At 48.6% G+C, this 25,128-nt stretch overlaps 8 protein-coding genes across 11 annotated transcripts; 5 read left to right on the forward strand and 3 right to left on the reverse strand.

Moving 5' to 3' along the window:
* Window positions 1-120: 120 nt before the first annotated feature.
* LOC108097371 (putative ATP-dependent RNA helicase SoYb) lies at window positions 121-4,011 on the forward strand. The gene is made up of 4 exons (XM_017199617.2): window positions 121-470; window positions 926-2,860; window positions 2,925-3,236; window positions 3,397-4,011. The coding sequence occupies exons 1-4, from the start codon at window positions 192-194 to the stop codon at window positions 3,736-3,738; spliced, it is 2,868 nt and encodes a 955-aa protein (XP_017055106.1). The 5' UTR covers window positions 121-191; the 3' UTR covers window positions 3,739-4,011.
* Window positions 4,012-4,084: 73 nt separating this feature from the next.
* On the forward strand, window positions 4,085-6,368 carry LOC108097191 (mitosis initiation protein fs(1)Ya). 2 transcript variants are annotated; one of them, XM_017199335.2, is made up of 2 exons: window positions 4,085-4,191; window positions 4,246-6,368. In XM_017199335.2, the coding sequence occupies exons 1-2, from the start codon at window positions 4,150-4,152 to the stop codon at window positions 6,289-6,291; spliced, it is 2,088 nt and encodes a 695-aa protein (XP_017054824.1). In that variant the 5' UTR covers window positions 4,085-4,149; the 3' UTR covers window positions 6,292-6,368. The 2 variants fall into 2 exon arrangements, with proteins under 2 accessions (XP_017054824.1, XP_017054825.1); XM_017199336.2 differs by having other exon boundaries at window positions 4,091-4,191; window positions 4,251-6,368.
* Window positions 6,369-6,478: 110 nt separating this feature from the next.
* Window positions 6,479-7,443, forward strand: LOC108097196 (RING finger protein vilya). The gene is made up of 3 exons (XM_017199341.1): window positions 6,479-6,867; window positions 6,972-7,135; window positions 7,201-7,443. The coding sequence occupies exons 1-3, from the start codon at window positions 6,511-6,513 to the stop codon at window positions 7,376-7,378; spliced, it is 699 nt and encodes a 232-aa protein (XP_017054830.1). The 5' UTR covers window positions 6,479-6,510; the 3' UTR covers window positions 7,379-7,443.
* A 98-nt stretch (window positions 7,444-7,541) lies between these two features.
* LOC108097192 (zinc finger protein 16) lies at window positions 7,542-9,674 on the forward strand. Of its 2 annotated transcripts, none has more exons than XM_017199338.2 (3): window positions 7,542-8,179; window positions 8,249-8,611; window positions 8,669-9,674. In XM_017199338.2, exons 1-3 carry the CDS (start codon window positions 7,727-7,729, stop codon window positions 9,575-9,577), a joined length of 1,725 nt encoding a protein of 574 aa, XP_017054827.1. In that variant the 5' UTR covers window positions 7,542-7,726; the 3' UTR covers window positions 9,578-9,674. The 2 variants fall into 2 exon arrangements, with proteins under 2 accessions (XP_017054827.1, XP_017054826.1); XM_017199337.2 differs by having other exon boundaries at window positions 7,544-8,179; window positions 8,246-8,611.
* A 179-nt stretch (window positions 9,675-9,853) lies between these two features.
* Window positions 9,854-11,754, reverse strand: LOC108097194 (mitochondrial import inner membrane translocase subunit TIM50-C). Its single transcript, XM_017199340.2, has 5 exons — window positions 11,421-11,754; window positions 11,179-11,359; window positions 10,580-11,108; window positions 10,406-10,529; window positions 9,854-10,343 (listed from the first exon to the last, which is right to left on the reverse strand). The coding sequence occupies exons 1-5, from the start codon at window positions 11,617-11,619 to the stop codon at window positions 10,153-10,155; spliced, it is 1,224 nt and encodes a 407-aa protein (XP_017054829.1). The 5' UTR covers window positions 11,620-11,754; the 3' UTR covers window positions 9,854-10,152.
* Window positions 11,755-11,833: 79 nt separating this feature from the next.
* On the forward strand, window positions 11,834-13,617 carry LOC108097193 (zinc finger protein 26). Its single transcript, XM_017199339.1, has 3 exons — window positions 11,834-12,612; window positions 12,671-12,901; window positions 12,962-13,617. Exons 1-3 carry the CDS (start codon window positions 11,932-11,934, stop codon window positions 13,526-13,528), a joined length of 1,479 nt encoding a protein of 492 aa, XP_017054828.1. The 5' UTR covers window positions 11,834-11,931; the 3' UTR covers window positions 13,529-13,617.
* Window positions 13,618-13,822: 205 nt separating this feature from the next.
* On the reverse strand, window positions 13,823-18,042 carry LOC108097190 (protein cramped). Its single transcript, XM_017199334.2, has 7 exons — window positions 17,940-18,042; window positions 17,235-17,757; window positions 16,900-17,103; window positions 15,322-16,832; window positions 14,890-15,262; window positions 14,632-14,783; window positions 13,823-14,573 (listed from the first exon to the last, which is right to left on the reverse strand). Exons 2-7 carry the CDS (start codon window positions 17,728-17,730, stop codon window positions 14,472-14,474), a joined length of 2,838 nt encoding a protein of 945 aa, XP_017054823.1. The 5' UTR covers window positions 17,731-17,757; window positions 17,940-18,042; the 3' UTR covers window positions 13,823-14,471.
* Window positions 18,043-19,082: 1,040 nt separating this feature from the next.
* LOC108097389 (syntaxin-4) lies at window positions 19,083-22,674 on the reverse strand. Of its 2 annotated transcripts, XM_017199645.2 has the most exons (8): window positions 22,485-22,674; window positions 22,052-22,136; window positions 21,086-21,316; window positions 20,429-20,522; window positions 20,123-20,365; window positions 19,805-19,878; window positions 19,272-19,520; window positions 19,083-19,204 (listed from the first exon to the last, which is right to left on the reverse strand). In XM_017199645.2, exons 2-8 carry the CDS (start codon window positions 22,082-22,084, stop codon window positions 19,133-19,135), a joined length of 996 nt encoding a protein of 331 aa, XP_017055134.1. In that variant the 5' UTR covers window positions 22,085-22,136; window positions 22,485-22,674; the 3' UTR covers window positions 19,083-19,132. The 2 variants fall into 2 exon arrangements, with proteins under 2 accessions (XP_017055134.1, XP_017055137.1); XM_017199648.2 differs by lacking the exons at window positions 22,052-22,136; window positions 22,485-22,674 and adding an exon at window positions 21,437-21,460.
* Between the last annotated feature and the right edge of the window lie 2,454 nt (window positions 22,675-25,128).

Raw genomic sequence — 25,128 nt, forward strand, 5'->3', positions numbered from 1 at the left:
CTGGAGAAAACACCGATGTATCGATACATCGTCGAAACAAGCCAAACAAGCTTTTTCCAGATTTTCATTTTAAGTGGAGGTGGTCACATTGATTATTTGCCACTTCATTTAAAAAAAAAAAGGAGTTGGCCCGTTTCCTTTGTAGAAGATTCCAAAATAGCGGACATCGAAAGCCATCACATCGGTAAAAAATGAAAATGGGGAACCCAGAGGTTCCTAGCTTTACTGTGGATTCCACAGAAACCACTATCACGTTCGCCAGCCCGAAATCCCGTGAAGACTCCTTTGAGTTTATAGCCCAGGCAATCAGAGGAAAAAACCACAACACAAGCAGAATCGTTTTGATATGTCAGCAAATTTTAGAGGCCAAGCATCTGAAATCGGAGCTCGCCAGTCGCAATGTCAACACGTTACTTCTGTCAGCGGATGACCCGATACCCGGCCAAATGTTAGTTCTCTGGACCAAGGGGGTAAGTTTTCTATATTTAATATAATTTACAATGGATGCCGTGCGAGTTTTTGAAGTGGAAATAACTTCTATAAACACACATACATATGCACATACATATGTACATACATACTTTCAAAAAAGAAACCCCACATAAAATTTTTTTTAGATATGTACATAATTTTTTAACAGTTAGCTATTTTATGCTAAAGTTGAGAGGAGCTCAAAAGTATACCTTAATTAGTGGCAATTTGCTAAGTTATTTGCTTGGAAAAGTTTCATCAAGATAGCTTTAAAATTGAGAGACTAGTTTACATAGAAACAGACAGACGGACAGACTATTTCGATTCAGATCGGGATGCTGATCAAGAATATATATACATACATACTTTAAGGGGTCTGAGGTAATACCCTCTGCATTATTGCCCATTAGAGAAGTAAAGTTCTCTGTTCTTGTCTTTCTCCATTCGTTTTCAGTACATTCAACAAGCATTGATTCTTTGCGATGACATGCTTCACTTGCTCGCAAAGATCGATGTGACTTTCGTGATCCATACAACGCTTCCGCCCTCGAAGGAGTTCTTGGAACGTTTGGAGCTGTTGAAGAAGTCGCAAATCGAAGTGGACATGCTGGCTATAATTTGCCACAGCGAGGAAAACTTGAAATCCGGCAGTAATAAAACGAAGCCTTGGCCAGAAATCGAAGATATCCAAAAAAGATGCTTAGACGAGGGTCCTCAGAACTTGGGTTTCCCAATGGAAATTAGGGATAACACCTTGTCTTCCTTTCTTAAACTGGAAGAATCGGCTTTACATTGCCAAGTCACCGATCCTAAAATTGCACCTACGGATCTATATGGCACTGAAGAAACCGCCTCGACGGACTCCTTCAAGACTGCCAAACAGTTCCACCCGCTGGCCGGGTCAGAGGACGCTCCTGCGGTGGGGCCCAAGTCCAATACCCGGAGTGAGTACGGCGTGCTGGCCTGCAGTCGCCACCCGATCTTCTCCTGCTACGACCTGGGCGGCGTGCCCGCCATAAGCGCACCCATCGCGGCGGCCACGCGCCGTCTGGGCATCGGTGCCTCCCGAGCCAAGGGCGTCCAGAGGTTCGCCTGGCCACACGTCTCCGCAGGCAAGTCCGTGATCGTCGTGGGCAACTCGAAGATCGGCAAGACCTGGTGCTATCTGCCCACGATGTGCCAGTGCAGCTATGAGGAGCTGCAGCGGCGGCCCACGCTCGGCTGCGGACCCACCAGCATTCTGCTGTGTCCCAACGAGGAGCACGGTGCCAAGATCCACCACTGGGCGGAGCAGCTCTTAGCTCCGCTGCGAGGGGAGGTGGCTTTGGAGGGCGTGGTCGCTCTCTGGGAGAAGGGCTGCGTGAGGGACGCCGCCAACCGGCTTGGCCAGCCCGTCGGAGTTCTGCTGACTACCGTGGACCTGATGCTCCAGCTGCTGGCCCTCCACTCAAGTCAGTCACCCCTTTTCGACGCCCGCGCTGTGAAGCACATAGCCTTGGAGAACTTGAGCGAACTGGTCTGCCTGCAGCCGGTCGAGACCACGAAGCTGCTCAGGAAGCTGTCCGAGTTCTTCGAGTTCGGCCCGGGAAAGTGCCAACTCCACGTCTCCGGTCGAAGCTGGCAGGAGGAGTCGGTGATGCAGCCCATCCTTTCGCTGGTACCCGATGTCCTGGTACTCTTCGAGGACGCCCTGGAAGCCAGTTTCCACCGCGACGTCAAGCTCGACTTCGAGCTGGTTCTGGAGAACCAGAAGTTCGACCGCCTGGTGGGGATGGTCGCGAACAGAGACCTCGCCACGGAGCGGGTCGTGGTGGTCTGCCAGAGTCCACGCGAGGTACGCGATCTGCACAAGAAGCTGGCCCAGAAGCAAGTGGCGGCCCTGCCCTGCTACTCGGAAGTGGGCTTCCCCATGGTCACCCGGTGGCGAGTAGAGTCCATGGCGCTTCCGCTCCTGGTCGTGGACGAAGTGATGCCCAAACTGAATTGCGGCCCCATCGACCTGCTTATCCACTACAGCTTAGCCACCAGTTGGCTGCTGTTGAAGAAGCGCTTCACTCTGTTCTTCGAGAACTTCCGACTTCCGCCCCCCAGACGTCGTGGGCACTCCGTAATCTTCCTCCTGGAGAACTGTGGGGAAGGCGTTTGGCAGCTCTGCGACTTTCTGTTGAAGCACGGGCTACCGCGGCCCGCCCCGCTGCTGGACATTCTCTCCCAGCGCCACCTGGTGCAGCAGCTCCAACCGGAGCCGCTGATGCTCTGCAACCAGCTGACCGCCCACGGGGATTGCCTGAGGTACCTATGCCGCTACCGCCACTGGATGTGGCGGGAGGAGGTGCGCCCACCGGATCACTACCCCACCAGCGGCGAGATTCGGTTTACGGTCCTGACTGTGAGTACTCTGAAATTGTGAAAGGGGTTTTTAATTAGAAGGAGGCTTGTTTATCCCCTCGCAGTGTAACAGTCCCGCTCATCTGTCAGTGCGTCTGAACAAGGACTTCCCCACGGTGGCCTTCTTCAACGGCGTCCCGATGAGCCAACTGGGAGCTCAGCTGCAGCGTCACTACGGACTCGAGGTGAACCGGCACAGGCACCCGAACCCAAACCCCGGGGAGAAGGCGGTGGTCAGGAACATGAACCGATACGACCGGGTGGCAATTTTGAAGGCGATTGGCGATGGACGGGTCGCTGTGCGACTGCTGGACTCGTCCACCGATACTCTCGTCTACAATGCTAGCCAGGTTTACATCTGCGAGAAGATCTTTCAGGTGAGGTCTACTGTCCATTATGGACTGGGTCAACCTTTTCATCTCACTAAACGCTTTCCGGGCATACTTACTCAGTCCATAAGCCTGGCTTTTCCGGCACTACGTTGATCCTTAGAAGAACACTTTGCTTAACAACCTCCCATTTCCAAACCCTCTGCAGAATCAACCCAGCGAGGCGATGGAAGTTCGGATTGCAGGCCTCGAGTCCGGCAGCCTGGATCGCTTCTGGCCCGAGGACTTGCGCAACGCAGTGCGCACCCAGTTCTTCAGGCGGGATTCGCAGATTATGTGCCGTCGTGAGTACCATGCCCAAGTGCAGGCCACCATCCACGCGACCATCTTCGTGGACAACGTGTACGACGACAAGGGCGACGACCTGCGCGGCTTTGTGGTGAAACGCTTCAGCGCCCACCAGGAAGCGCGATGCTTGGACAAGCTAAGGCAGATGGTCCAGAGCTCTAGGCCAACCGCAAAAGCAGCCAACTCAGCTAAGAAAGACTGAGAAATCTTTTTTCACTTTTAATATTTTACTTTTAGTTTTATTTCGAAACGCGTATTCTACTTGAAACTGCATTGATTCGTTTCTGATACCAAGACGAATATAATAGAAGTATAAGTATTGCTTATTTTAAGCAGACTTAAATTGGATCTTAAAAGCGTGTTCATAAAATAAAGAGCCTTAACCGGAGTGGTTAGCTTACGGATATCAAGAGACAAGGTGATCTATGTCTTCATAGATCGCTGGCCTGCTGGCCACACGGACAATCGATATTAATGGGAAGAGTTATTTTTATATATGTACATACATATATTTATATACACATTAGTACCATATCTAACTAAGAAACCGTTACTTTGCATTGCCAAGTAAGTGTGTCCCTGTCCATGTGTGTAATCACGGCCTGCACATTAAATGTCGTTTTCCAATGTAATAATCATGCGACAGCCCGACGAGGTAGGCTCCTAGCGCGTCCACGTGGTACGAGTAATGACTCTTCCGCCGTTCCAGGGCAGGTGTCACATTTGTAAGCGGGTTTTTTGTTGCGGCCAGTGCCGCCAGAAGCACCAGTTCAAGGCCCACGCCATCGCTGTGCGCGAACCACTGGGGTTAAAAGCCTGCGGCGCAGACGGCGTCGGCGGGATCAAAGAGCACTGCCATAGGATGGAGTCCGGAGCAACCACTATCTACGTGTTCTGTCCGATCTGCGAGCGGCGGCCGCTCCTGCTGCGCGAGGAGATGCATGGCGAGCTGCTGGCCCACATCGAAACCTGCCACCTGCCGCTGCGGTGCCGCAAGTGCCAGCGCAACTACACCCACATCGACGACCTGCGCGAGTTCAGCAAGTGCGTGGACCAGGCGCAGAGCTGCACGGAAGCAGGCTGCACCGACCTCAGCGGCGAGACAGAGGCCTCCAGGGCAACGGTAAAGAAGGCGTGCAACAGCACCGCCATTTCTACGCAGACGTCGCCCGGTGTGACGCCTATATCGCTTATCAATATGCGGTGGAAGGCCAAGAGCCGCGTCACCCACGAAGAGTTCATTAGCGACAGCGTCTCCTCCATCCGCAACCTCTCCTCCTTCAGCAACAGCTCAACCCAGCGTTCCGCCGGCCACCTGGGCGTGAATCCGCCGGCAACCGTGGAGAAGGGTAAGGTCATAAGGTCAACCTCTACTCCGCTGCAGTTGGAGCCGGTGTTCGCCAAGCCTAAAGAGCCGGTCACCTTCAACGCCTCCCACGGCGGGCATGTGTCCAGCATTTACCATGAGGAGCCGGTGGCTAGTCCACCCCAAGAAAGCAATCCCTCCCAGCAGCAGCAGCCTCCGCAACAGCGCGCCTGGAAGATGGGCGCCCGCAACAAGATGAGCGCCGCCACACCGCTGCGGCAGGTCATGTCGAAAAGTATCCAGAAGGCCTTCGTGGAGCATGGCGGCATGCTGACGCAGCCCGCGTCCGCGGTTATCCAGCGCCGGGTTCGCCTCGATCTCAGCGAGCACAGCTCCTGCGAGGCGGCCGCCGGAGGGTCCTCCGCGCTGGACCTGCGCCTCTCCCCAGCCCTGCGGCGCACCCAGAGCGAGATTAGCAGCTCAGAGGTCAGCTCCTGCTCGCAAAATGTCGACCTTTACAAGCGGCCGTTCCTGCTGTCCGCTCAGAAACTCACCACCGAGTCAATCATTATCACCCGGATGAACTCCAACTCTCAGGAGAGCTCCTCCACGGTGTACAACTCCTGCGAAAGTGTGGAGATCATCTGCTCCACCTCGGAGCCAGCTGCTGTCCATGTGCCGGCCATAACGCCCATCCGCGTCACTGGTGCTGGAATCAACAAGAAGCAGATCAAATTCGAGACTCCGCCTAAGAGCGGCCAGCAGCTGGTCGCCCGTGGCGAGGCCGAAGACTCAAAGGACCAGTTCTTCACACCCGATTCTGGGACGCCGGAGCGACCAGAGCGGGTGCGGCGTCGCCAGCCGATCGTACCGCGCCAGTTAAGCGGTGAGTTCTCGCCCAGAAAGAACAATTTCAAGGAGAAGGAGCTGACGGTATTGACTTTGGTTTCCTCGCCACTGCAGCGCCCAAGGGCGCGTCCTCCGCTGCGTGAGTGCCGACAGAGCAGGGCCTTCAGCGGCGTGCAGGATGTGGGCGAACCCGAGACTCAGGACGAGGAGGAGGAGGACGAGGTGTTCCGGCCCACGAACGCCTCCACGTGCAACGAGAAAAAGCAGGAGCCACCCAGCTCTGGTCGCCTATGGTCGCTGATGAGCTCCATGATGCGCCTGCCGGCCAGCTTGCGTGGCGAGCGAGACAAGGACCAGCACCAGGAGCGGGACAAGGAGAACGCCGGCTCGGGCTCCATTATACGCCGGTGCGCCTCTATCGCCGGGTCCCTCGTGCGCCCTGGCACCAAGGAGTCTTCCGTTGAGGACCAACAGACCCTTAAGCGAAAGCGCACGCACACGCTGGACAACCAGTACTGCGGTCCTGTATCGCCGTCCAGCTCCTCGAAGCGCTACCGCATCCGGTCCCGGGAGCCTATTGAGCGGATGCGGCGCCAATAGCGATTAAGCTTTTATCTGAGAAATTATGTTTTAATCGAGAATCTGTTTTAAAATTTTAATAAATGTTCCGTCTTGCATTTACCGTTACGCTCGGCGCTGCCACCCTTAGAAAGGTGCTCATGGGGCTATCCACTCACAAGAGCCTACTTCGCGCCTTACGACCGAAGCACAGACGGCAAACCGTCCAGTATAAGCTAAGCTGTCAACTTAAACGGAGTGATGCAGGCCCGACCACGAACTCCGTCCGGCGAGCCGGAAGCCCACAAGCTATGGATTCACTGCAACTGCTGCTGCGCGCTGTACGCCGAGAAAAAGTGTGATTTTTTTCTGCTCGCCTGCCACCACGTATGCTGCGAGCGGTGCGTCAAGGTCGTCGCGGGACGCACGCCCAGTGATGCACCCATCTTCGAGTGTCGCACCTGCAAGCGGAGTGTGCGCGGCCGCCAGGTGAACAACGCAATGCCCAACAATTTTAAGCAGTTCTTCCACCCGAAGCCCTTCACCTTGACCAACGACTTCATTGAAAAGTTTCAGCGGGGCAATAACCACCACTTCGACAGACACAAAAATAAAAAGGTCAATAAAACGAAATGTTTTGTACAGCAACAACCCTTAATTAAATGTTCCCTATTTGTAAATTCAACTAAACTACCTAATTATCCCATGTTCTGTATCCACAGGAAGCGGAGATGTACAAGCTGAATAGAGATATCGAGCTGGCAAAATCCGTATGCCAGAAGCGCCTCCGAGAGGTGCAGATGCTAAATGTGGAACGCAAAAAGCTAGTGCAACGGGCGCGGCAAATAAAAACGCAACTTGAAATTAAGAAGGCGGAAATTCAACGGTTTGAACTATTTTTTATGTGTTTTAGAGGTTATACCTAAAAGTTAAATTAATTTTGTCCGTTAGGAATTCGCAAGCCAAGATGAGCCGCTCCCTAGAGTCACAAAGTCATTTGGAGGATTCCGTCCGTGGCCGAAATCGGCTGTCCCCAAAAAATTCTGGCAGTCGGCGGAGCTCTAATGACTTTAATCGGAAACATGTCACCAGCTTTATTCACCAGCCAAACCACTCGTTTAACCTGTAGCCTAATGTGTTCTTTAAAAATAACGTATCCTTTCTCACACAATCGTACATATATAAATAAATATTACTAAGTTCTAGGTTTTTAGGTTTGCTAAATTCGAAAAGTGTACTCGCTAATGGTGGAGGATGTCTCGACTAACACAGCCCGGTGATGCCAACTTAGAAAAGGCAGGATTTTTTAGAGCATTGGGGCTAAAGCCAATTCACTTTCTGTCAACACAAATTGTTTTTTATTTTTTAAAACTTAAGCCAAGCGTCGCTAGAGCAGGGAATCCGGGGTAAACCAAAGGCAGCACACCTAGACACACACACCGATACGGATACGGTCAGTATTAGGCTCGGAAACGTGATGATGAGTGGCAAGGCGGTCGGGGTGGTAGTCCTCAACTGCAGGACGTGCACGCGAGCATGCAAGCAACACAAGCCGCTGCAGGAGGAGATCGAGCTGGGTTTGGAGGGCAGCACCACGCTAGCCAGCATGCTTCACTACTGTGCCGGGCTCTCCTTCGAGCCGCAGGACGGCGTGGCCATGCCGCAGCACATTTGCCTCAACTGCCTGCAGCTGTTGGAGCAGGCGTTCAACTTTAAGCGTATGGTCATCGACTCGGACGAGCTCCTGCGCCTGGGGCTGGACGAGGCGCACGGCGTTAGTCGCAATCAGCATCAGAGTCAGCCCCAGCATCTGTCTGAGTCTTCACAGAACCCACACCACCAGCAGCAGCAACAACAACAGCAGTCCGGCGAGCCCAGGGAAGAATACGTCATGATCGAGATGCTCAACGAGGAGCAGGAGCCAGGCACTGTAAGTACATGGGCGCAGTCCACTGGACGGCTAAGGAACATTACTCCAGGAACATCTTTTTTCCAGGAGGTGGAGGAACACGAGGCGGCGACGCACCACGACGAGGAGGATTTCGTCATCGAGGAAGTGGCCGAGCAGGAGGAGGAGCTGGCCGAGGAGGAGCGCAAGCACTCGCACACGGGAAGCCAACAGGAGCACATCACCGTAGAGAGTGTCCACGAGTTCCAGCCCACAGAAGTGGAGTATGTCACCATCAAGGACGAGTACGAGACGATCGTCACCGAAGAGGACGAGATCGAGGTCATGGACGAGTCCGGCGGCCACGACGAGATGTTGAATGGCCAGATGATTGTAATACCCGCCGAAGGAGCCATGGACGAAGTGATCGGGGAGACCCTCGAGCTGGACGAGGACGAGCGCGAGGAGCATTTGGTAAGTAGTCGTATGCACGGCGGCCAAGCACCCCATTTAACCAGAACTCTACCACAGCTGGCCGAGACGGAGGAAGTCTGCGAGGAGGAGGACTTTCTGGAGGAGTCGCTGGACTCTTCGCCGCTAACAGCGGGCGAGGCCTTGCCTCACGTGTGCTCCGTCTGCCAGAAGGCGTTCCGCCAGCAGTGCCGCCTTAACCAGCACATGCGCTCCCACGTGGACGAGAAACACTACGAGTGCGAAGAGTGCGGAAAGCGGCTGAAACACCTGCGTAACTACAAGGAGCACATGCTGACCCATACGAACGTCAAGCCGCACCAGTGCAATGTCTGCGGCCGGTTCTACCGCACTACCTCGAGCCTTGCGGCGCACAAGCGCACGCACGCGGAGGAGAAGCCCTATAACTGCGACCAGTGCGATCGAGGCTACGCGGCGTACGATCACCTGCGTCGCCACAAACTCACCCATACCGGCGAGCGTCCCTACGCCTGCGACCTCTGCGACAAGGCGTACTATGACTCCTCCTCGCTACGCCAGCACAAGATCAGCCACACCGGCGAGAAGGCCTTCACCTGCGAGATCTGCGGCGTGGGGCTCACCCAGAAGTCTGGCTACAAGAAGCACTTGCTGGTCCACTCCGGCGCCAAACCGCACAAGTGCCCCATCTGCGGGCGGGCCTTCACCTTCACCAGCAACCTTAACGCCCACGTCCGCCTGCACTCCGGCGAAAAGCCGTTCAAGTGCGAGATCTGCATGAAGGCATTTCCCACGAAGAAGCGCCTCAACAGCCACCTGCGCGTCCACAACAAAGAGGCGCCAGTGAAGGCCACCAACGGCGGCCAGGCGGTTGACCATCGTCGTCGGGGCGTGGCAGGGGGCGCGGGGGGTGGCGCGGGATCCGCCCTGCATCTGAGCGAAGTACCTGAGCAGCCGGTGTCCACCTCCAAAGTGGTGGTGGTGCTCTGAGCGGATTAGGTTCTAAGACTAGTCTAGGATTTTTACATTTACGACCATGTTGAACTGTTGGAACACCAAACATTAAACACACCCTGATGACACTGTACCATGTACGGGTTTTTTATATCACATAAGAAAGTATGCGTTACTTGTAAATTATTGCGTTACCAATTTATGGTATCGTTAACGTTTTGTGTATCATCATTCTTATGCATTCTGCTTGATTAGATAACTCAGAGCTGCATATTATCAGACTCCCTCTACTTTAGGCATTAAACACATGGGTTTGATATGTTTTTGGTTTTGCTTCTAGGTCATTTGTGTATAATAGTATTAATAAGATTACATTGCCAAACAACAAAAACAAGCAAGTTAAGGTATTTATTAAAACAAAAACATTCGCCCTATCTATCCCGAGGCAGCAATAAAAAGAGCGCGCCTTCCTGCACCCAACTCCTACTATAAATCGGCAGAAAATATGGCCAGTGTGCTGCTCCGGGTCCAGGCTATGCTCGCTGCGTGCATTGGGGCAGGCGAAGGGTGGATGTGTGGACGCGGAGCGGGTGCGCAGGATTGCCGGCCTCCTAGCGCCCGAGAATGTTGCGCGACCACTGCTTGACCATGGGTTTCGTCTTTGACTGCTCGATGCGCTCTGCCTCCTGCATCTGCTCGGCCAACTTGCGCTGGTTGTCCCTGAACTGGCTGATGGGGTCGTCAAACTGCCGATAGTAATGCAACACCTCGCGTACGTCGTCCACGTTGTTCTGGGCAATTACTGTGGAGTACAGGATGGAGTTGGTTATTGAACTTCGCCCACGCCAATCGGGCGCAACTCACTCTTCAGGAAGGCGATGAGGTCCAGCAGCTGACCGTCGTCGTCGTTGCCGTGCCAGCGGGCCAGGCCAAATGTGTTGTCCGGGTGCATTTTAGTGGCATTCGCGTCCCAGTCGATGACGATCACCTAAAACGGCAAATGTCTTAGGCAACCAGTTACAAAAAACGAACTCTAACCTTTCTCAAGTCGCGGTTCAGATTGTCGAGGTTCTTCACGTGGTGTCCGTCAACAAAGTGCGTGGCGTCCCTGACCAGGCGGTACATGATGTACCCGTTAGGGTCCAGGGCGTCCAGGATGGGGAAAACGGTCATTCCCTGCTCGGCGGTGAAGACGACGATCTCGAAGTCCTTGGCGCACTCGGCCAGGAAGTGGTCGACACCGGGACGCTTCTTGAAGCGCCAGCCGGTCTGGTACGTCCAGTCCGGGTGCACTAACACATCCTTCATCTCCAGGACAAGCGTGTACCGCGGCTGCACGTACGGCGGCTTCAGCGGATCGGGCAGCAGCTTGGCCCGCGACGGCTCTTGGATCATCCGCTGGTAGTAGTGGATGCTTTTCCACATTCGCTGCAGGTACTGTTGCACCAGCGGCTTGTGTGAGAATTCGTCCTCTATGGTCTGCCCTGTGGGGTCAACCTCAGGCTTTCCGAACTCGTAGACGGCCCATAGTCCAGCGGCCACGCCACCGCCTCCAAAAATCGCGAAGCTGCGGGCGAAGGGGTTTCAATGTGAGTGAGTGTACGCAGTTCGCGGTGCAGTGGCCGTGGGGAACCTACCCTAGCTTCATACGCTTCCAGGCACGCTCGTTCTCCTTGGCCTCCTCCTCCTCCCGTTTCTGGCGTTCCTGCTCGGCGCTAGTGTCCACCTCGGGCGCGGTCTGGGGGAAGAGCTTGGCCAACAGCGGAGCGTTGGAGCCTGCTGGTGATGCCTCCGGCCCGGATCCGCCCGTTTCCTGCTCTGAAGGAGAGAGAGGTGTGTTGAAGTGCGGGCTCTGTAAGACGTCCTGCCGACAACTTACTGGCTGTGCTGCTGTAGCCGCGGGCTGTGTGCTGGACCGAAGGCAGCAATGTGGCAATGGCACGGTGCGGGTGGAGCTGGTGATGAAAGTGTTGAGGCTGGTGATTACCCAATGCGCGGTTCTGGTGGATACGGGCGAGAACGCGCGGCGTACTTAGGCCGCGCAGCATCTGAAGGACGGTGGCCGGTGCCATGCTCATTCTACCCAATTTTAAGTCCTTGCGCCGAATACGAGTCCTGCCCGCTAGCAGCGACTTTTTTCTTTCAGATTTCCAATAAAATATTCTACCTCGCACCGGCTCGTCGAAGGCGTTAGGAATTTTGGGGCCTGTCGCCAGCAAGCGTTAGTACCTTTGGCACGTGGTGCACGCCAGTGGTGCTTCGCCCATTACAAACCAAGTCTGACGGGTTTTTCGGTATATCGGCAATCGGCAATCGATAACGGGAGGTGCAAGGCAGGACGCGCATTAAAGATTTATTTTCTTAGCTGCCACTAAAGTGTAAATGTCAGCATGGAGGCAATGTCGTTGGAGCAGCCGGGCTCCATTCCACAGCCTCCCTCTCCAAAGGATGTCTTCTGCCGCGTTTGCAACAACTTATCGCCCCTTTGTTTGCCGCTTTTCAAACCGCTTTATGGCTTGATTGCCGGTAAGCCCACAACTCTGGCCAAGATTTTGAGCTATTGCAGCGGACTGCAGATCCTGGAGACAGAACTATTTCTGCCGCACCACATTTGCCCCCACTGCGTGGTCGGCTTGCGGCTCTCTCTGCAATTTAAGAGAAAGGTCCTTTGGATGGACAGGAATCTAAGGCAAAGTCATCTGGGGTGTGGCCGTTCCAAAAGGACTAACAATGCCACAAATGATTTTATACTTGTGCTTGATGACCAGGAAACAATAAACGCTTTCCACCAGGATCCGACAAATTCAGTAGACCCAAGCCCGCAAGTCGAAAAGCACCTAAATCTGAAAGCCTTGACCGAAGAAAAGAGTCAGCCGGTAGAGCTGGATCTACAGGAGGGAGGGCTGCATTTTGAACTTGAAACCGATGAACAATTCGCGGATATGGAATATCCCTACAAGGTCGCGAAGAATTCAGCACAAATTGTAGAAAAAGAAGAACTAGTGACACAGGCACTTGCGGCCAGCAAGTGCAGGCTTGGAAAAGCTCTTAATCCTTCGCTGCGGTGTCTGGTGGGCTTGCTCGCATCGAAAGAAAAGCGTTTCATAACGATATGTATCCTTTTTGCAGATTTGCCAAAAGCAAATGAGCTGCAAACAAACGTTTGAGTATCACATAAAGCTCCATGGCCCGTCCTACGATTGCATGGGAAGCAGTCCACAAAACACAGCTGCCAACATTGAGGAATGCAATGAACTCTACGATATGTTGAAGAAACCAGATCAGTCGTGGGCGACACAGAAACCCTTGGCCAGCAGGAGCAGGCCAAGGAAAGCTTCTAACGTCTCTCTGCAGTGTCAGGTATCTAGATCGAGTGCAAACAATTTAAGGACTTAAACGATAAGCACTTCTTTGATGCAGATCTGCGGCAAGCAACTTAGCACCAACAACTCGTTCAAATACCACATGCAGCTCCACGGCACTGCGACGCCCTTCGCTTGCAAGGTGTGCGACGAGTCTTTCAAGACGCGCAACGCCCTTAAGGGCCACGCGACGCTGCACGACGTGAACAACCCTAACAGGTGTCCCACCTGCGCCAAGGTCTTTCGCCATGCGTCTTCTCTCCGCACCCACCTGCTGATTCACAGCGGCAGCAAGCCCTTCGAGTGCAGCATCTGTGGCAAGGGACTGACCCAGAAGTCCGGGTACAAGAAGCACATGCTCACGCACACGGGCGAGAGGCCGCACGGCTGCGACGTCTGCGGCAGGAGCTTCCGCTACTCGAGCAACTTGATCGCCCACAAGAGGTGCCACAGCCAGGAGAAGCCGCACCACTGTGCCGTGTGCCAGAAGCGGAGCTTTGGCAGCAGGTCTGAGCTGAACCGCCATATGCTGGTCCACAGCAGCGAGCGGCTGTTCGACTGCGGCAAGTGCGGGAAATCCTTTAAGCGGAAGGTGTCCCTTAGCATCCACCTGCAGTCGCACTAACAGGCCGTAAAGGAGAGAGGCATGAATGGATTATCAGTTCAAATCAAGAAAGTATGTACAGCGAAAACCAAATACATTTTTAGAGGTCAGACCACTCTTGAACTTTCGAAAAACAGTTTTTTCTTCTGACAATCAGTTCTACGTAAACATTGTGGATATTAAGGACTAAGGGAAAATACAAAGACAAGGAATAAAATAGGTAGCACTTAGAACTCGAATCCATTTTCAATTCAGCACTCACTTGTAGAACTAGAAAATAGTTATCGGTACTTATGCTTATATATTCCACAGAAGTTAAGTTTATGTTCGCTTTTATTTTCGATATTTGCCTTTCCATAACAAGTTTCAACTGTTATTGTTACAACTAGTATTAAAGGTTGTGTTGTTGCTCTCGCCTAAATTACGCATTAAATATCTAAGGTTAACAAGGAGCGGGATGTGGCAGGGAAAACAATTCCAGACTTATGGAGCCTTTGAGTTTTGTTTTTGGGAAACTTGGGTTCGCGGACAGGGGGTAATCTCTACACAAATGGAAGGTTGGTGTTAAATGCTAGAGAACTACATATGCTGAACCGATCTTACGTGCTATAAACCAATTAGAGGAGTGTGGAACAAGTGTGCGAGCGAGAAGACAAAGAAGGACGCTGAGAGAGTGGCTCTATAGCATGATACATAAAAATAATGTATAAATAAATATATATGTTAAGACAATGTGAGTGCTTGCTAATACTTGGCAGACATAAAATGAGAATAGATCACAAGGAGTGGTGTAAAACATAGATGCTAGTTCATTCAACATGTGGGATGAATAATATCAGTTAGTGAAAAAACCTAGGACAGGAGACTTGGAGGCACACATGGGTTCTATTCCTCTCGTTGCTCAGGGCGCGGAATTGCGGACAAAGACGATGCAAGCACGTCTGAGTTCCAGCAGTTACCATTGCTAATCCTTTTCCTGCTGCTGCAGCAGGGCGGCGATCTCCTGGAATTTGTGACGGAAGTCCACGCTGCTCTCGCTGATTACCGACATACTCGACGAGGGGTCCTTCGGAATGGAGAAACAGTCACATCGATTTGAAATGCTTTGGAAATAGAGGGCTTACCAGTATATCCCTGGTTGCGTCGATCTCGTCCAGATGCCCCAGCAGCGAGGTCAGCGAGAAGTCGTTGATGTTTTCCTCCAGCCAGCGTGCATTGGAAGTTGAGTCTCTGAGCAAGTGCATCGGGCTTACGCTGCCGTGGAAGAAGTTTTGTGCTGCCAGGAAAAATATGGTATTTAGTTGAGAAAAAAAAAAACAGGAAAACGTCAGGGCTTGCTCATCAGCAATGCTGGTAAATCTTAGATTTCTATATATGCCTACTTGTGCTCTCGTCCTGGACAGCCTCGGCCAGGGAACTGCTCACTCCGCTGCTGCTGGTAGCCACACAAAAGTCCAAGTTCGGCATGTCCCGACCGCCGCCCTGGGCGGATGCCTCGTCGAGGAACTGCACTGCCTGCTGGTGCTCCTGTTGCTGGCCCTGCGAGGCTCCACTCGCATTTGGGTCGGATACGGAGTCGGAGGTGCCGACGCCACTGGAACCAGAGCTGGTGCCGCCGAGCACCTCGATTGGCTCGAAGAGGCCGCTGTGGAGCTGCCGCGCGCTCAACGGATCGTATGGACGACCCCCCATTGAGGCGGGGTGCAGGAGTCGACGCTGCACGAGTACCTGGCGACTGATCTTCTGCCGCGTGAGCTGGAAAAGGGGAACAGCGTTGCAAATCACTCACGAGGCATATGTCTGGTCGCACTCACCGCTGAAAGCTGTCTCACGGGGTCTATGATGTTGGCTATAGGCCGCCGCACCGGGAGCATCGGGGTCCGGAAGCTGCCGTCCATCACGCTCACTCCGCCGGCAGCCGCCGCCTCCGCCAGCTGCTGCGCCTTGCTGACCAGGTCCCGCTTGCGGTCGCAGGTGTGGCCGCAGGTGCACTGGCGCTTGCGCACGCGCTCGCTGAGATTGGCCACCAGGAGCAGGTGCTTCAGCCTGTTGCTCACCGACGAGCTGGCGACAGCCTTGACGCGTTCAACGCTATCACAGTCGTTGGGGTTGTAGGGCAGCGAGGTGCTCGGATTGATTGCGAAAGCGCTGGGGGCGGAGGAAGAGCTAGCTGAGGCGGCGGAGGAGGAGGTAGTGCCGGCTTGGACTTGGGTGGAAACCGCCGAGCTGGCTTCGGCCGCCAGGCCCGTCGCATTTTCCATCTCGCACCAGTAGTACTCGAGCTCGAGCTTGGAGTCTTGGCCGAAGACCACGTACAGATCGCCTATGGTTATGTCCGCAGCATTGGCCTCCGTCCAGCCCTTGCGGATCCGCTTGAGGATCTCATCGCTCAGCAGCGGCTTAAAGTTTCGAGCCTGCGCCGCTGCTGCCGCCTCCTTGGCTTCCTTGCGCTTGGAGCGAGCTGCCGGGGGAGCCACCAGGGAACCAGCCGCAGGAGTAGCAGCAGCAGTTGCCGATGGAGCAGGCGGCTCAATGCCGACTGGTGGAGCCGGCGGGACAAGAACAGGATCAGCGGGAGTTTCGGGCACAGCAGCCCGAGCTAGGGCCTCAGATGAAGCCGTAGTCGCGGCTGCCTGCGATTCAGCAGTGGCCTCCACAATGTCGCCGAGAAACTCCTGAATCTCGTCGCCCAGCTCGTCGCCGCTGCTGTTCTCCAGCTTTAGTAGGTTTCCCTCCAAAGGAACGTCGTCCAAGCTCTTCTCCAGCGGTGGACTGGCACCAGACTTGGGCTTTTTGGCCTCCGGCGAACGCTTCTCGGAGCCACTTTCCGTCCTGGGTCTCTTGCCGGCCGCCGCTGCAATGCCTGGCAAGCTGCCCAGCGTTTCGCTGCGCACCTTGAAGCCCAGGCGCTCCTCGTAGGCGGTCAGGCAGATGTTGACGCTGCTTAAATAGGCGGTGATGCTGAGCAGCGGTCGATGGATTGCCACTCCCGGCCTGGGCTGAAAGCACAGCGAGGGATCCAGCGACGGAGCCGCCGGCTGCAGAGTCTCCGGCTCATTGTTGTTCACCGAGGCGCTGGTGGCGGACGCAGCGGGGCCCAGGCTGCCGAGGAAGAATGCGGTCTTCTCCTCGTGCAGACGCTGATTGGCACTCCGCCATTTGTACTCGAACGTCTTAATGAAGCCGATCAGCTTCTTGTGCAGCGGAACAATGATCCTGCTGCGCGGATTCTGGGCCAATGACTGCACTCGACCGAAGGCCTCCATGTTGGCGGGCGTCACCAGCACTTCCACCTTGCTGGGCAGCCGGATGTCCTCGAGGGAATCTGTTGGCGGGCAAACGTTACACAAGGGGTATTCGGAAGCACGTGGTCTTAAGGAAAGAGTGTTTACCATCTAGTTGATTGAGGCGCCGGAGCGCCTTGCAAGACGGCGTTTTGATCCGGATATTTTTGCCCTTGCAGCGCACAGTGATCTGTCCCTGGTAAACCAGCTGCTTCAGCTTCATGAAGTGTTTCTCCGTGAGAAACTGCAGCTTGCGGCGCATCTCGCCGTAGTTAATCAACGTGTACAGCTCCTGAGCAAGCTTTTTGAGTTCTGAAAATCAAAAAATGATTGGATAAATTGGATAAAGGGTCACAATGTGATAAAATTGCTATACATAAATGATTTTAATAGAAAACCCATAGAAAAATTCTAAGAAAAGTAAAGATTAGAAAGGTTCTTACCCTCCGAGTAGCGCACATATTTGCAGATCTTGTGGTAGGTCTGGTAGTAGTGCTGGCGCGCCTGATCCTTGGTCTTGAAGCTATAATCGCTGCTCGCGTTGCGCCGCTTCAGCTTGGCGTTGATGCAGTTGGCCACCGCCTCGAAGTCCTTGCCAAACTCGTTGAGCGCGTCAAAGAAGCAGTTGCGCTCCACGTTTGTCCAGGTGGTCTTCCCGCTGCCCGTCCTCAGCTGGCTGGGCGTCTTTTGAGCGGCCTTCTCGTCCTTCTTGCTCGGCTCCCGCTCGCTGGGCGGCGGTGTCATAGGACGCGTCTGGTCCTGCTTCATTTTCTGAATGACCCGAGCACTGGCCCGCGTTCCGGGGCAGTTGTGGGTGGTAACTGAGCCGAGAAGTTCTTCCTCGGGTAGATGGATCTTAAAGTGCACTCCACTCTTTCCATTGGGCAACGGCTCCTCGACGGAAACGGCGGGCGGGGGCGGTTTGCACGGGTCCTCCATGTTGGCCAGTCCACATCCGCTCGTCGCCTATGCAGGATTGCAATTGGCAATGTCAATTAAACTGCGTAGTCTTCCGGGAAAAGGGAGAAAAATGGCGCTCGCCGGACTCTTTTATCGTTTGTAATTGCCGCCGGAGCGGGCGTCCGGTGAGTCCTCCCGCAAATCCGAAAGAGTCCTGGACGCTTCACTGAGCTCCGGAGGACACTCACCTAGAAATCGGACATGGAAAATCGGTGCAATGGCTTTATAAAAAAAAGTTAAAATCAAGACGCCAGGGATGTTGATGTTCCTAACAGAGTGCCGTTAACAGTGAGCTGCGTGCTGTTAGGCGCAAGGCGCTCGCTGTTATTTTGTTTCGTCAATGCTTAGTGCTGACTGCCCAGCCATAATCCAGGCGCACTTGGCTATTGTTTTCTGGGGCAAAAGATTGTTTGGCAAAAATTTCGGACTTCATAGTTAGTAAATTGTACTGAAATAGAATTTTAAGCGTCGCTGGCAAGGAAGAGTTTAAAATTAAATCAAATGTGAGCAATTGTAACCCTAACAGTAAATTAAGTAAAGACATAAACCACATTAGTCATGTTTTACAACATGAGAACTAACATCAACAGAAACTTGACAGATTTTTTTAATGACCTTCTAAATCCTTACAGTTTTTCAATTATATTTTCCAACTTTTTATCTTCGGTTAATGTTCAGTTAATAAGCTTCTTTCCAAAACTTTAAAAAAAAATGTTATACGAAATTTGACAGAGTATTCTTTAAATTTAATTCTCAATTAGACCCACTCCGTCCTATAAAAAATTCTATCGAGATCTGTTAAACTTTTTACCGCTATTCGTGGAATTGCGAAATTCCTCTTCCTCTTTCCTTCGCGAGCATCGGTGCATCAACACAAGCACGTGTAGCTAAGTGCCGGGAAAAGTTAAATAAATTGAATTTCACTTATTCTATATTGTAAAAAGTGTTAAAAACCGAATACTTGTTAAGCAAAAAATTTTGTTTTCGTGAGTGTTTTGAGTTTGGCTCGGTATCTGCGGTTTTTTATTCGTTGAAGCCTGCAGTTTTCTTTCCGGAACCAGGAATTTTGTACTCACATACATAGAAATGTGCAAGCAACTTTTTTGCATTTGTAAATGTGTGTGTAAGACTGCAGCTAGATCGTGTGAATTTTGATGGTAAGTAAAGGGAGTAAAAAAACATTAATACATATATTAGGAAATGCATATGATTATTATAATGGTATATTAAATGTTTTTTAACATATTCCCAATAATATGTTTTTGGCTTACCTTTTTTTCAAATGAAAAAAGTTGTGGAACAAAGGGAATATTATTTCTGTTATAAAGTTTATTTTTTTTAGACTACAGCTTAACAAAAAAAAAAAAAAATGTCTTACGCATCACAAATAATAACCAACAAGAAGTAATACTATTAAAATGGCTGCAAGTATCAAGACGAGCATTATTTTTTTCTGCCAATGAAAAAGGGAATAAGATGTATTCAGGTTAACTGGTACCGCATTCCGAATTTTTCCTTACCTTCCGTGCCTTTTTTTGGTGCTGTTCGGCCTGGTCCAGCTCGTCAGCACCTTTGTCCACGTGGATGGTAGCCTGCTGGGCGTGGAACTCCACCCGCTGGATCACCTCGCTCTGCTCCATCACTAATGTTTGGATGCGCATAAACAGAGCGTGAACCTCCTCGATGGACTTTTCCAAGCGACGAAGCTCGTTAAACCGCTCCATCATCTCGCGGAGCGTCTGCCGCTCCTTCTCCGTCTCCTGTAGATACTGCAATTTAAACCAAAATAACATACATATGTATTTCAGTAATTGAAGTTATTGAATCACAATGACTGTGGTTTCTGTATATAAAATGCAGACCACAAACGGCGACATTATTTTTAAGCTTTCAATGGCTTAAGAAAATGTATCCCAAACTGCGTTCCTCCTATACAATATTTTGTTTAAGCGTAACATATAGCGTATATAACGTATACGTACTCATGTCGTTGCTTCAAACATAGAATTATTCAATGCTATATTTTTTGTTTTGCAATGACTTCCATGCTTACATTATCCACAAAGAGTTTGGTTGTCTTGTTCTCGATGAGTAACTCTATTTCTTGTTCGCTGGCTTCTGAATTAACTGAAAAAAAAATACAAAAAAATAAATTATTTCTTTCTCAAAACGAGTTTCCTCACAATACCGCGAAGTATTGAACTAAATTTACTTCGCAACTTGACATTCACTTAATTCACTTTTTTACCACTTTTCGATTCCAAATTTTTTTTTTAGTTAACAGCTTTACTATTAAATGCACATTTTACATCTATATACGTATAATTTTTTGTTTAGTTCATCCACATTCCCCCTTTTTCCATATACTCACTGATTTTTGTGTGCAGTCTCAAATTCTTTTTGACTTTTGCCTCGTAGTTTTGCAGAAATAGTTCGTTTTTATGCCAGAGATTAATGAAAGTCTGGTGCAGTCCGTAAAAGAGGGTCCTTTTTATTCTTGCCTCCAAGCTGTAATCGTTCTCCACTGGTAGATTCGACTTGAAGTCCTTGAATCGCGTCATCAGCTGATTGCCTATCCTCAGGTTCTTGCTGTGAAGCTCATCCATCTCGTTTTCTGGGGATTATTTTTATAAATATGTATTCTTTATTCGATAATATTACCAATCCTAAGACTCACCGTTGAACGTTCGCAGATTCACGGTTTGGGACATTCTGCTCATCGTCTCCAAATTGGCGGCAATCTGTGCGAGTTGTTGTCGTATCTCTGTGTACTGAAAAGGGTTTAGTAAAGTTCGAGCGAAAAAAAATCAAAAAAATTAAAATTAACTAAAATGGAATTTTATTTGTAAAGCTTTTTACATTTTTAATTTTAGAAAACTTTCTACCAGTTGATAGGTGCAAAATATTTGTTTACATTAACAGAGAGTTAAGAGACCCCATAAAAAAGAGGGCGGGACTTTTCTATAACCTCCTCTCTTCAATCCTCTCGTTATCACATCAAATACGGTTGATAAAAAAAAGGTTATTTTTTTTTACACTTATCACGAGTTTTTGTGCGACGCCGGTAGCGATTGAGTAATACAGCTGATTCATATACAAAAAGAAAACACTTCTCTTTATTTCCCGCTCTCTGTTTAAAGTGAACAGAGAGAAAGTTTTACTAGTTAACTGGACATTGTTAGGGTTAGAAATAAAATATATCTTGTAGATATCTACATATAAGTTTGCGCACTATCTTTAAGATCCTGTTAGACAAATGTCACAAATTTGAACAAAACTTTGAACTGTAGTTATTTTCAAAAAATTAAATAACAAATCCTTGTCTTCAACTCACCGGATTGAGTATTTCATCCACATTCGAGCCAAGCTGCGACATTTTCGAGCTTAACCGATTATTGGATTCGACACTTTTTGTATTATTATTGTTGCAGTTTTGGCTAATGGCACTGTAGCTGTTGTTACCACCGGTGTTGTTGGTCAGGAACTCCGTGGTACCATTGTACACGTTTAAAAGCAATGAACCGTTGGATGACGAATTTGAGTTTGAGTTCGTGCTTAGCGAGCGCTGGCAAAGAATATGTATTAAAAAAAAAATAAGTTAAATAGGTCCATGCGATCTTAGCGAGCTGCAGCGAAAAACTGAGAAAAATCAAATAGAAACTACCAACTTTGGTTGAGTATTTACGTTTGGTGTGCTTACAATCTGGCGCGGTGTAAATGAACAATAAAAATGACTATGGTGCTGAAATTCAGTTAGTGCTGAAACTTTGCACGGGCGACGGGCAGCCCATTCAGTGTGATGTGTAGCTCCAGTATCGCCCTTATCTCTGGGCGATCTGATAAACACCCAAGCGCGCCCCCCCACCAAACCCCTTGGGCTATCAAGGCGAAACAGTGCCAAAGCGCCAATAGAACTGTGAGAAATCGAGCAAATTGTGAAGGAGACAACAGAACAGTGATTCTTTGAAATTTATTTTAAGTCTTTAGAGATTCGTAAGAATTAAGTTGCGAAAGAATCCCAAAAGGACTAGTTATGAAAATGTGGTGACCAATTGGTGTATTGTAATATGAAGAAAAAACAAAAAGGTTATTTTTTTTGTATGTTTACCTTTTTCAGATGAGGAAAAAAACTAGTCACATAAGTTTATTTTGAAATGTGGTTTGTTTAGATTTCAAATTACTTTTAATCACTGTGCTTTAAACTAATTAGTAGGTAGCAGTTGCCTCGTTCACACCACATTCACACCCCCTGCAATCGCCGCCCACATTCTTAGAACATTCGTATTGTCGCTTCTCTTACCTGTAAAAGCTCAGGAAGTCGATCTTTCCCCATTTTTGATTGGCTTGGATTGGCTTGTACTCGATTTTCAATTTATAGTTGTTATCTATAGAATTTGGGTTTTTTTTTTAAATATTTTTCAACAATTCATTTAAAATTTATTTTTTTCCGTCTGGCTTTCGAGCTTTGTTCTTAATTTTTGTTGTTGCTGTTACTTCCAACAGCTGTTTGCGAATGAGAATATGAGCTCGAGAGCGCAAAAGAGAGGGAAATTTAGCACTCTATCTGCTATCAAAGCTAATCAGCGCGTTTCTGATAAGAAACCTTGCATATACATTTACGGAAAGCCCTTCTCACAAAGAGAAAAAGACGATTGCAAATTAGAGAGAGAAAGAGAGGGGCTTTTCAATAGACCACGTTAGAGAGAACAAAACACATCACTATGTATTATCACCTTTTTGCCATTTATTTTCCGTTTTTTAATTAAATTTTTCTTTCTCTTGCTTTGCCACACTTCTCTGCACACACAACAAAAAAGATTACAAAAATTATTTTCAAAAATTTTCTTTATTTAGTTTGTATGCACTTTCGATTTATTGAAAATCGAATTCTTTGTCTTGACCGCGTCGCATTCGTTTTCAAACTGAAAAACTGACGCCGGCACAAAAGCCCAGAGCCTCCAAGTCGCGCCGAGATTTCTTTCAATTCAAAAAGATTAAAGACAGCGAACACTCTGTACACTTGAGATCAAAATAATATGTTTTGTAAAAACGGAAAACATTACAATATATTGAAAAATATATTCATATTAAAAAGTAATATAAAATCAAGTTTGAAGACGACGTTGTACAATGTTGAACTTCATATAGAGTGCAACAACAACATTTAAAATAAATCTTTTTACACAATGGAGCGCCATTAAAATATATTTGTATAGGTATACTTATATATTTCTAAAAAAAACAAAATAAAAACTCAAAAAAGTTTATTAATTCATAATAAACGCTTTTTTTGTGCCCACGAAAAAAATTAAAATGACCATTCAAAAAGTTTTTAAAAAATTCCGTGTACAGTATCATATTTTTTCAAGCACGGCTGTATTTGATACGTTCGTGTGCTTCTGCTTGAGAGCGATAATGATGGAGACTCATACTATATTATGTGTAGTTAGTTACGATCTACATATTTGTTTGTATCCGAATGAAATACAGAAATCGTCTTTTGCCCTCGAAATGAAAACTGGTTTGCTCGGCTAGAAAAGTGTGCTAATTGTTTTTTATTATTGTTATTACTCTGCTGTATGTTAAATTCTTTCAACATTGTTCTGTCTGTTGCTGCAGTACATTTTACGCTTCATGTCGCTGTTCAATTGAAAAAAAAAAATAAAAATAAACTTGCGACGACAACGTTCAAAAGTCACTTGCGCTAATTAGTTGAACTTTTTCTATTGCCGTTTTCTTGCTGTAATGCCCCCATATGCAATTAACAGGGTATGAACGGATGGGACTGTTTCAAATATTTATTTCTTATGATGTATCTTTTTTATAAATATTTAATCCAGTTTCATTTTAATTATGTAAACTCTGGTTTTTTTAACGTTATTTAATTAAGTATTTGCTGATTTTTTGGTGCTACTTTTATTAAGTTGTGTAAGCAAAAGTGTTGCGCTTTTGATGCCTACAGGGTATTTTTTTATTGACAATTTTGCGGTTACAAAACGAAACTAATGAACTTTCCTCAAGTACGTCAATAGCAGTAATACAAAAATAAATTACGTTAACACCAGACAATTGCAACTTTTAATTTTTCATTTAGTTTGCAATTCTTGTCGAGATGCCGTGCCTGCCAATAAAGATAATATAAAGTTTACAGCAAACTCTTATAATATAATAAATTAGTTGTAATATTTTGTTCGAATTGCCAAGACCAGGTATTATTTCTTAACCGCGGGTTGGCATGGTATCAATAAACATCTTTTGAGGATTATATTACGTCCAAGTGTCATTTATCTGGGAGGTACCGATGGGTGAATGCCCGTTCCCTTTGTTCCCTTCTGACTCATCGCTGATTGGCTGAACGGTTATTAAAGCTAATTTTATTGTTGAAAAGTCGTTAAACACATTAATTTATAAATATGTAGCTTATAAAGTCATGAGTATGTATTGTGTATTATAGTGTTTAACAAAGCTGTTTTCAATTTAAGAAGAGTGGAGAGAAATGCATTACAATGCATTTCCATAAATTGTCAATAAGTTGACTTTAGCAACATCAACAATATGCTCAATCATAATACCATTGCAGAGGGTATTAAAATTTCAGTCAGAAGTTTGAGGTGAGTTTGAAGTGATCGAGAAACCTTAGACCCCATAAAGTATTTATATTTTGGATCAGCAGATCCTGTTCTGTTTTGCGCTACTATCCAAGTTAACACTGTTAAGAGAAGTCTTACATTCAGATGTTATACACTAATCAATATAGAATAAAATATTCTATATATTATATTTCAATTAAAATTTGAATTCTCCTTTTGGACAAAAAAAAAAAAAACTAATCATCTTGAAGTTTTATCCAGTATATGTAAAAATAATGGAAATAATGGGAATTGTTAAACTCGTGTTTAAATTCCAAAACGACTAGTATTTAAAGTTCTAAGTACTCACTGCGACCCATCCTCGGTGAACTGCATCTTGTTGTCCAAGTTAAATTGGAGCCACATCTCTGCTGCAGCTGCTTTTCAAGCACCCACTAACTCGAAACCTGAAATAAATAAATAAAAACAAAAATTTAATTATTAAATTGCATTTACAGAATGCCCAGTGCCGGATTAGCCATATAGCAGGAGTAGCAAATGCTACGGGCCCCGCGCATTGGGGGGCCCCGCGCGGCCGCGCTCCAACTCCTACCTATCTGATCGTAAAAAAAAAAATTTAGATAGGAGCCTAAAAATAATTTGCATGACTTAAGTATGGTCAGTGCTTACGAAGATGATTTGGAGAACAGCCTAGGTGGCGAATTAGTGCAGTTCGCAGAGCTGCTGAAAACAGATGTGGCTACTGTTATTGACAGCACGAAACAGGAGCCTCTGGAACAGCAATTTT

This window comes from Drosophila ficusphila, unplaced genomic scaffold (assembly GCF_018152265.1).
Source record: "Drosophila ficusphila isolate 14025-0441.05 unplaced genomic scaffold, ASM1815226v1 contig_198, whole genome shotgun sequence".
Lineage (NCBI taxonomy): Eukaryota > Metazoa > Arthropoda > Insecta > Diptera > Drosophilidae > Drosophila > Drosophila ficusphila.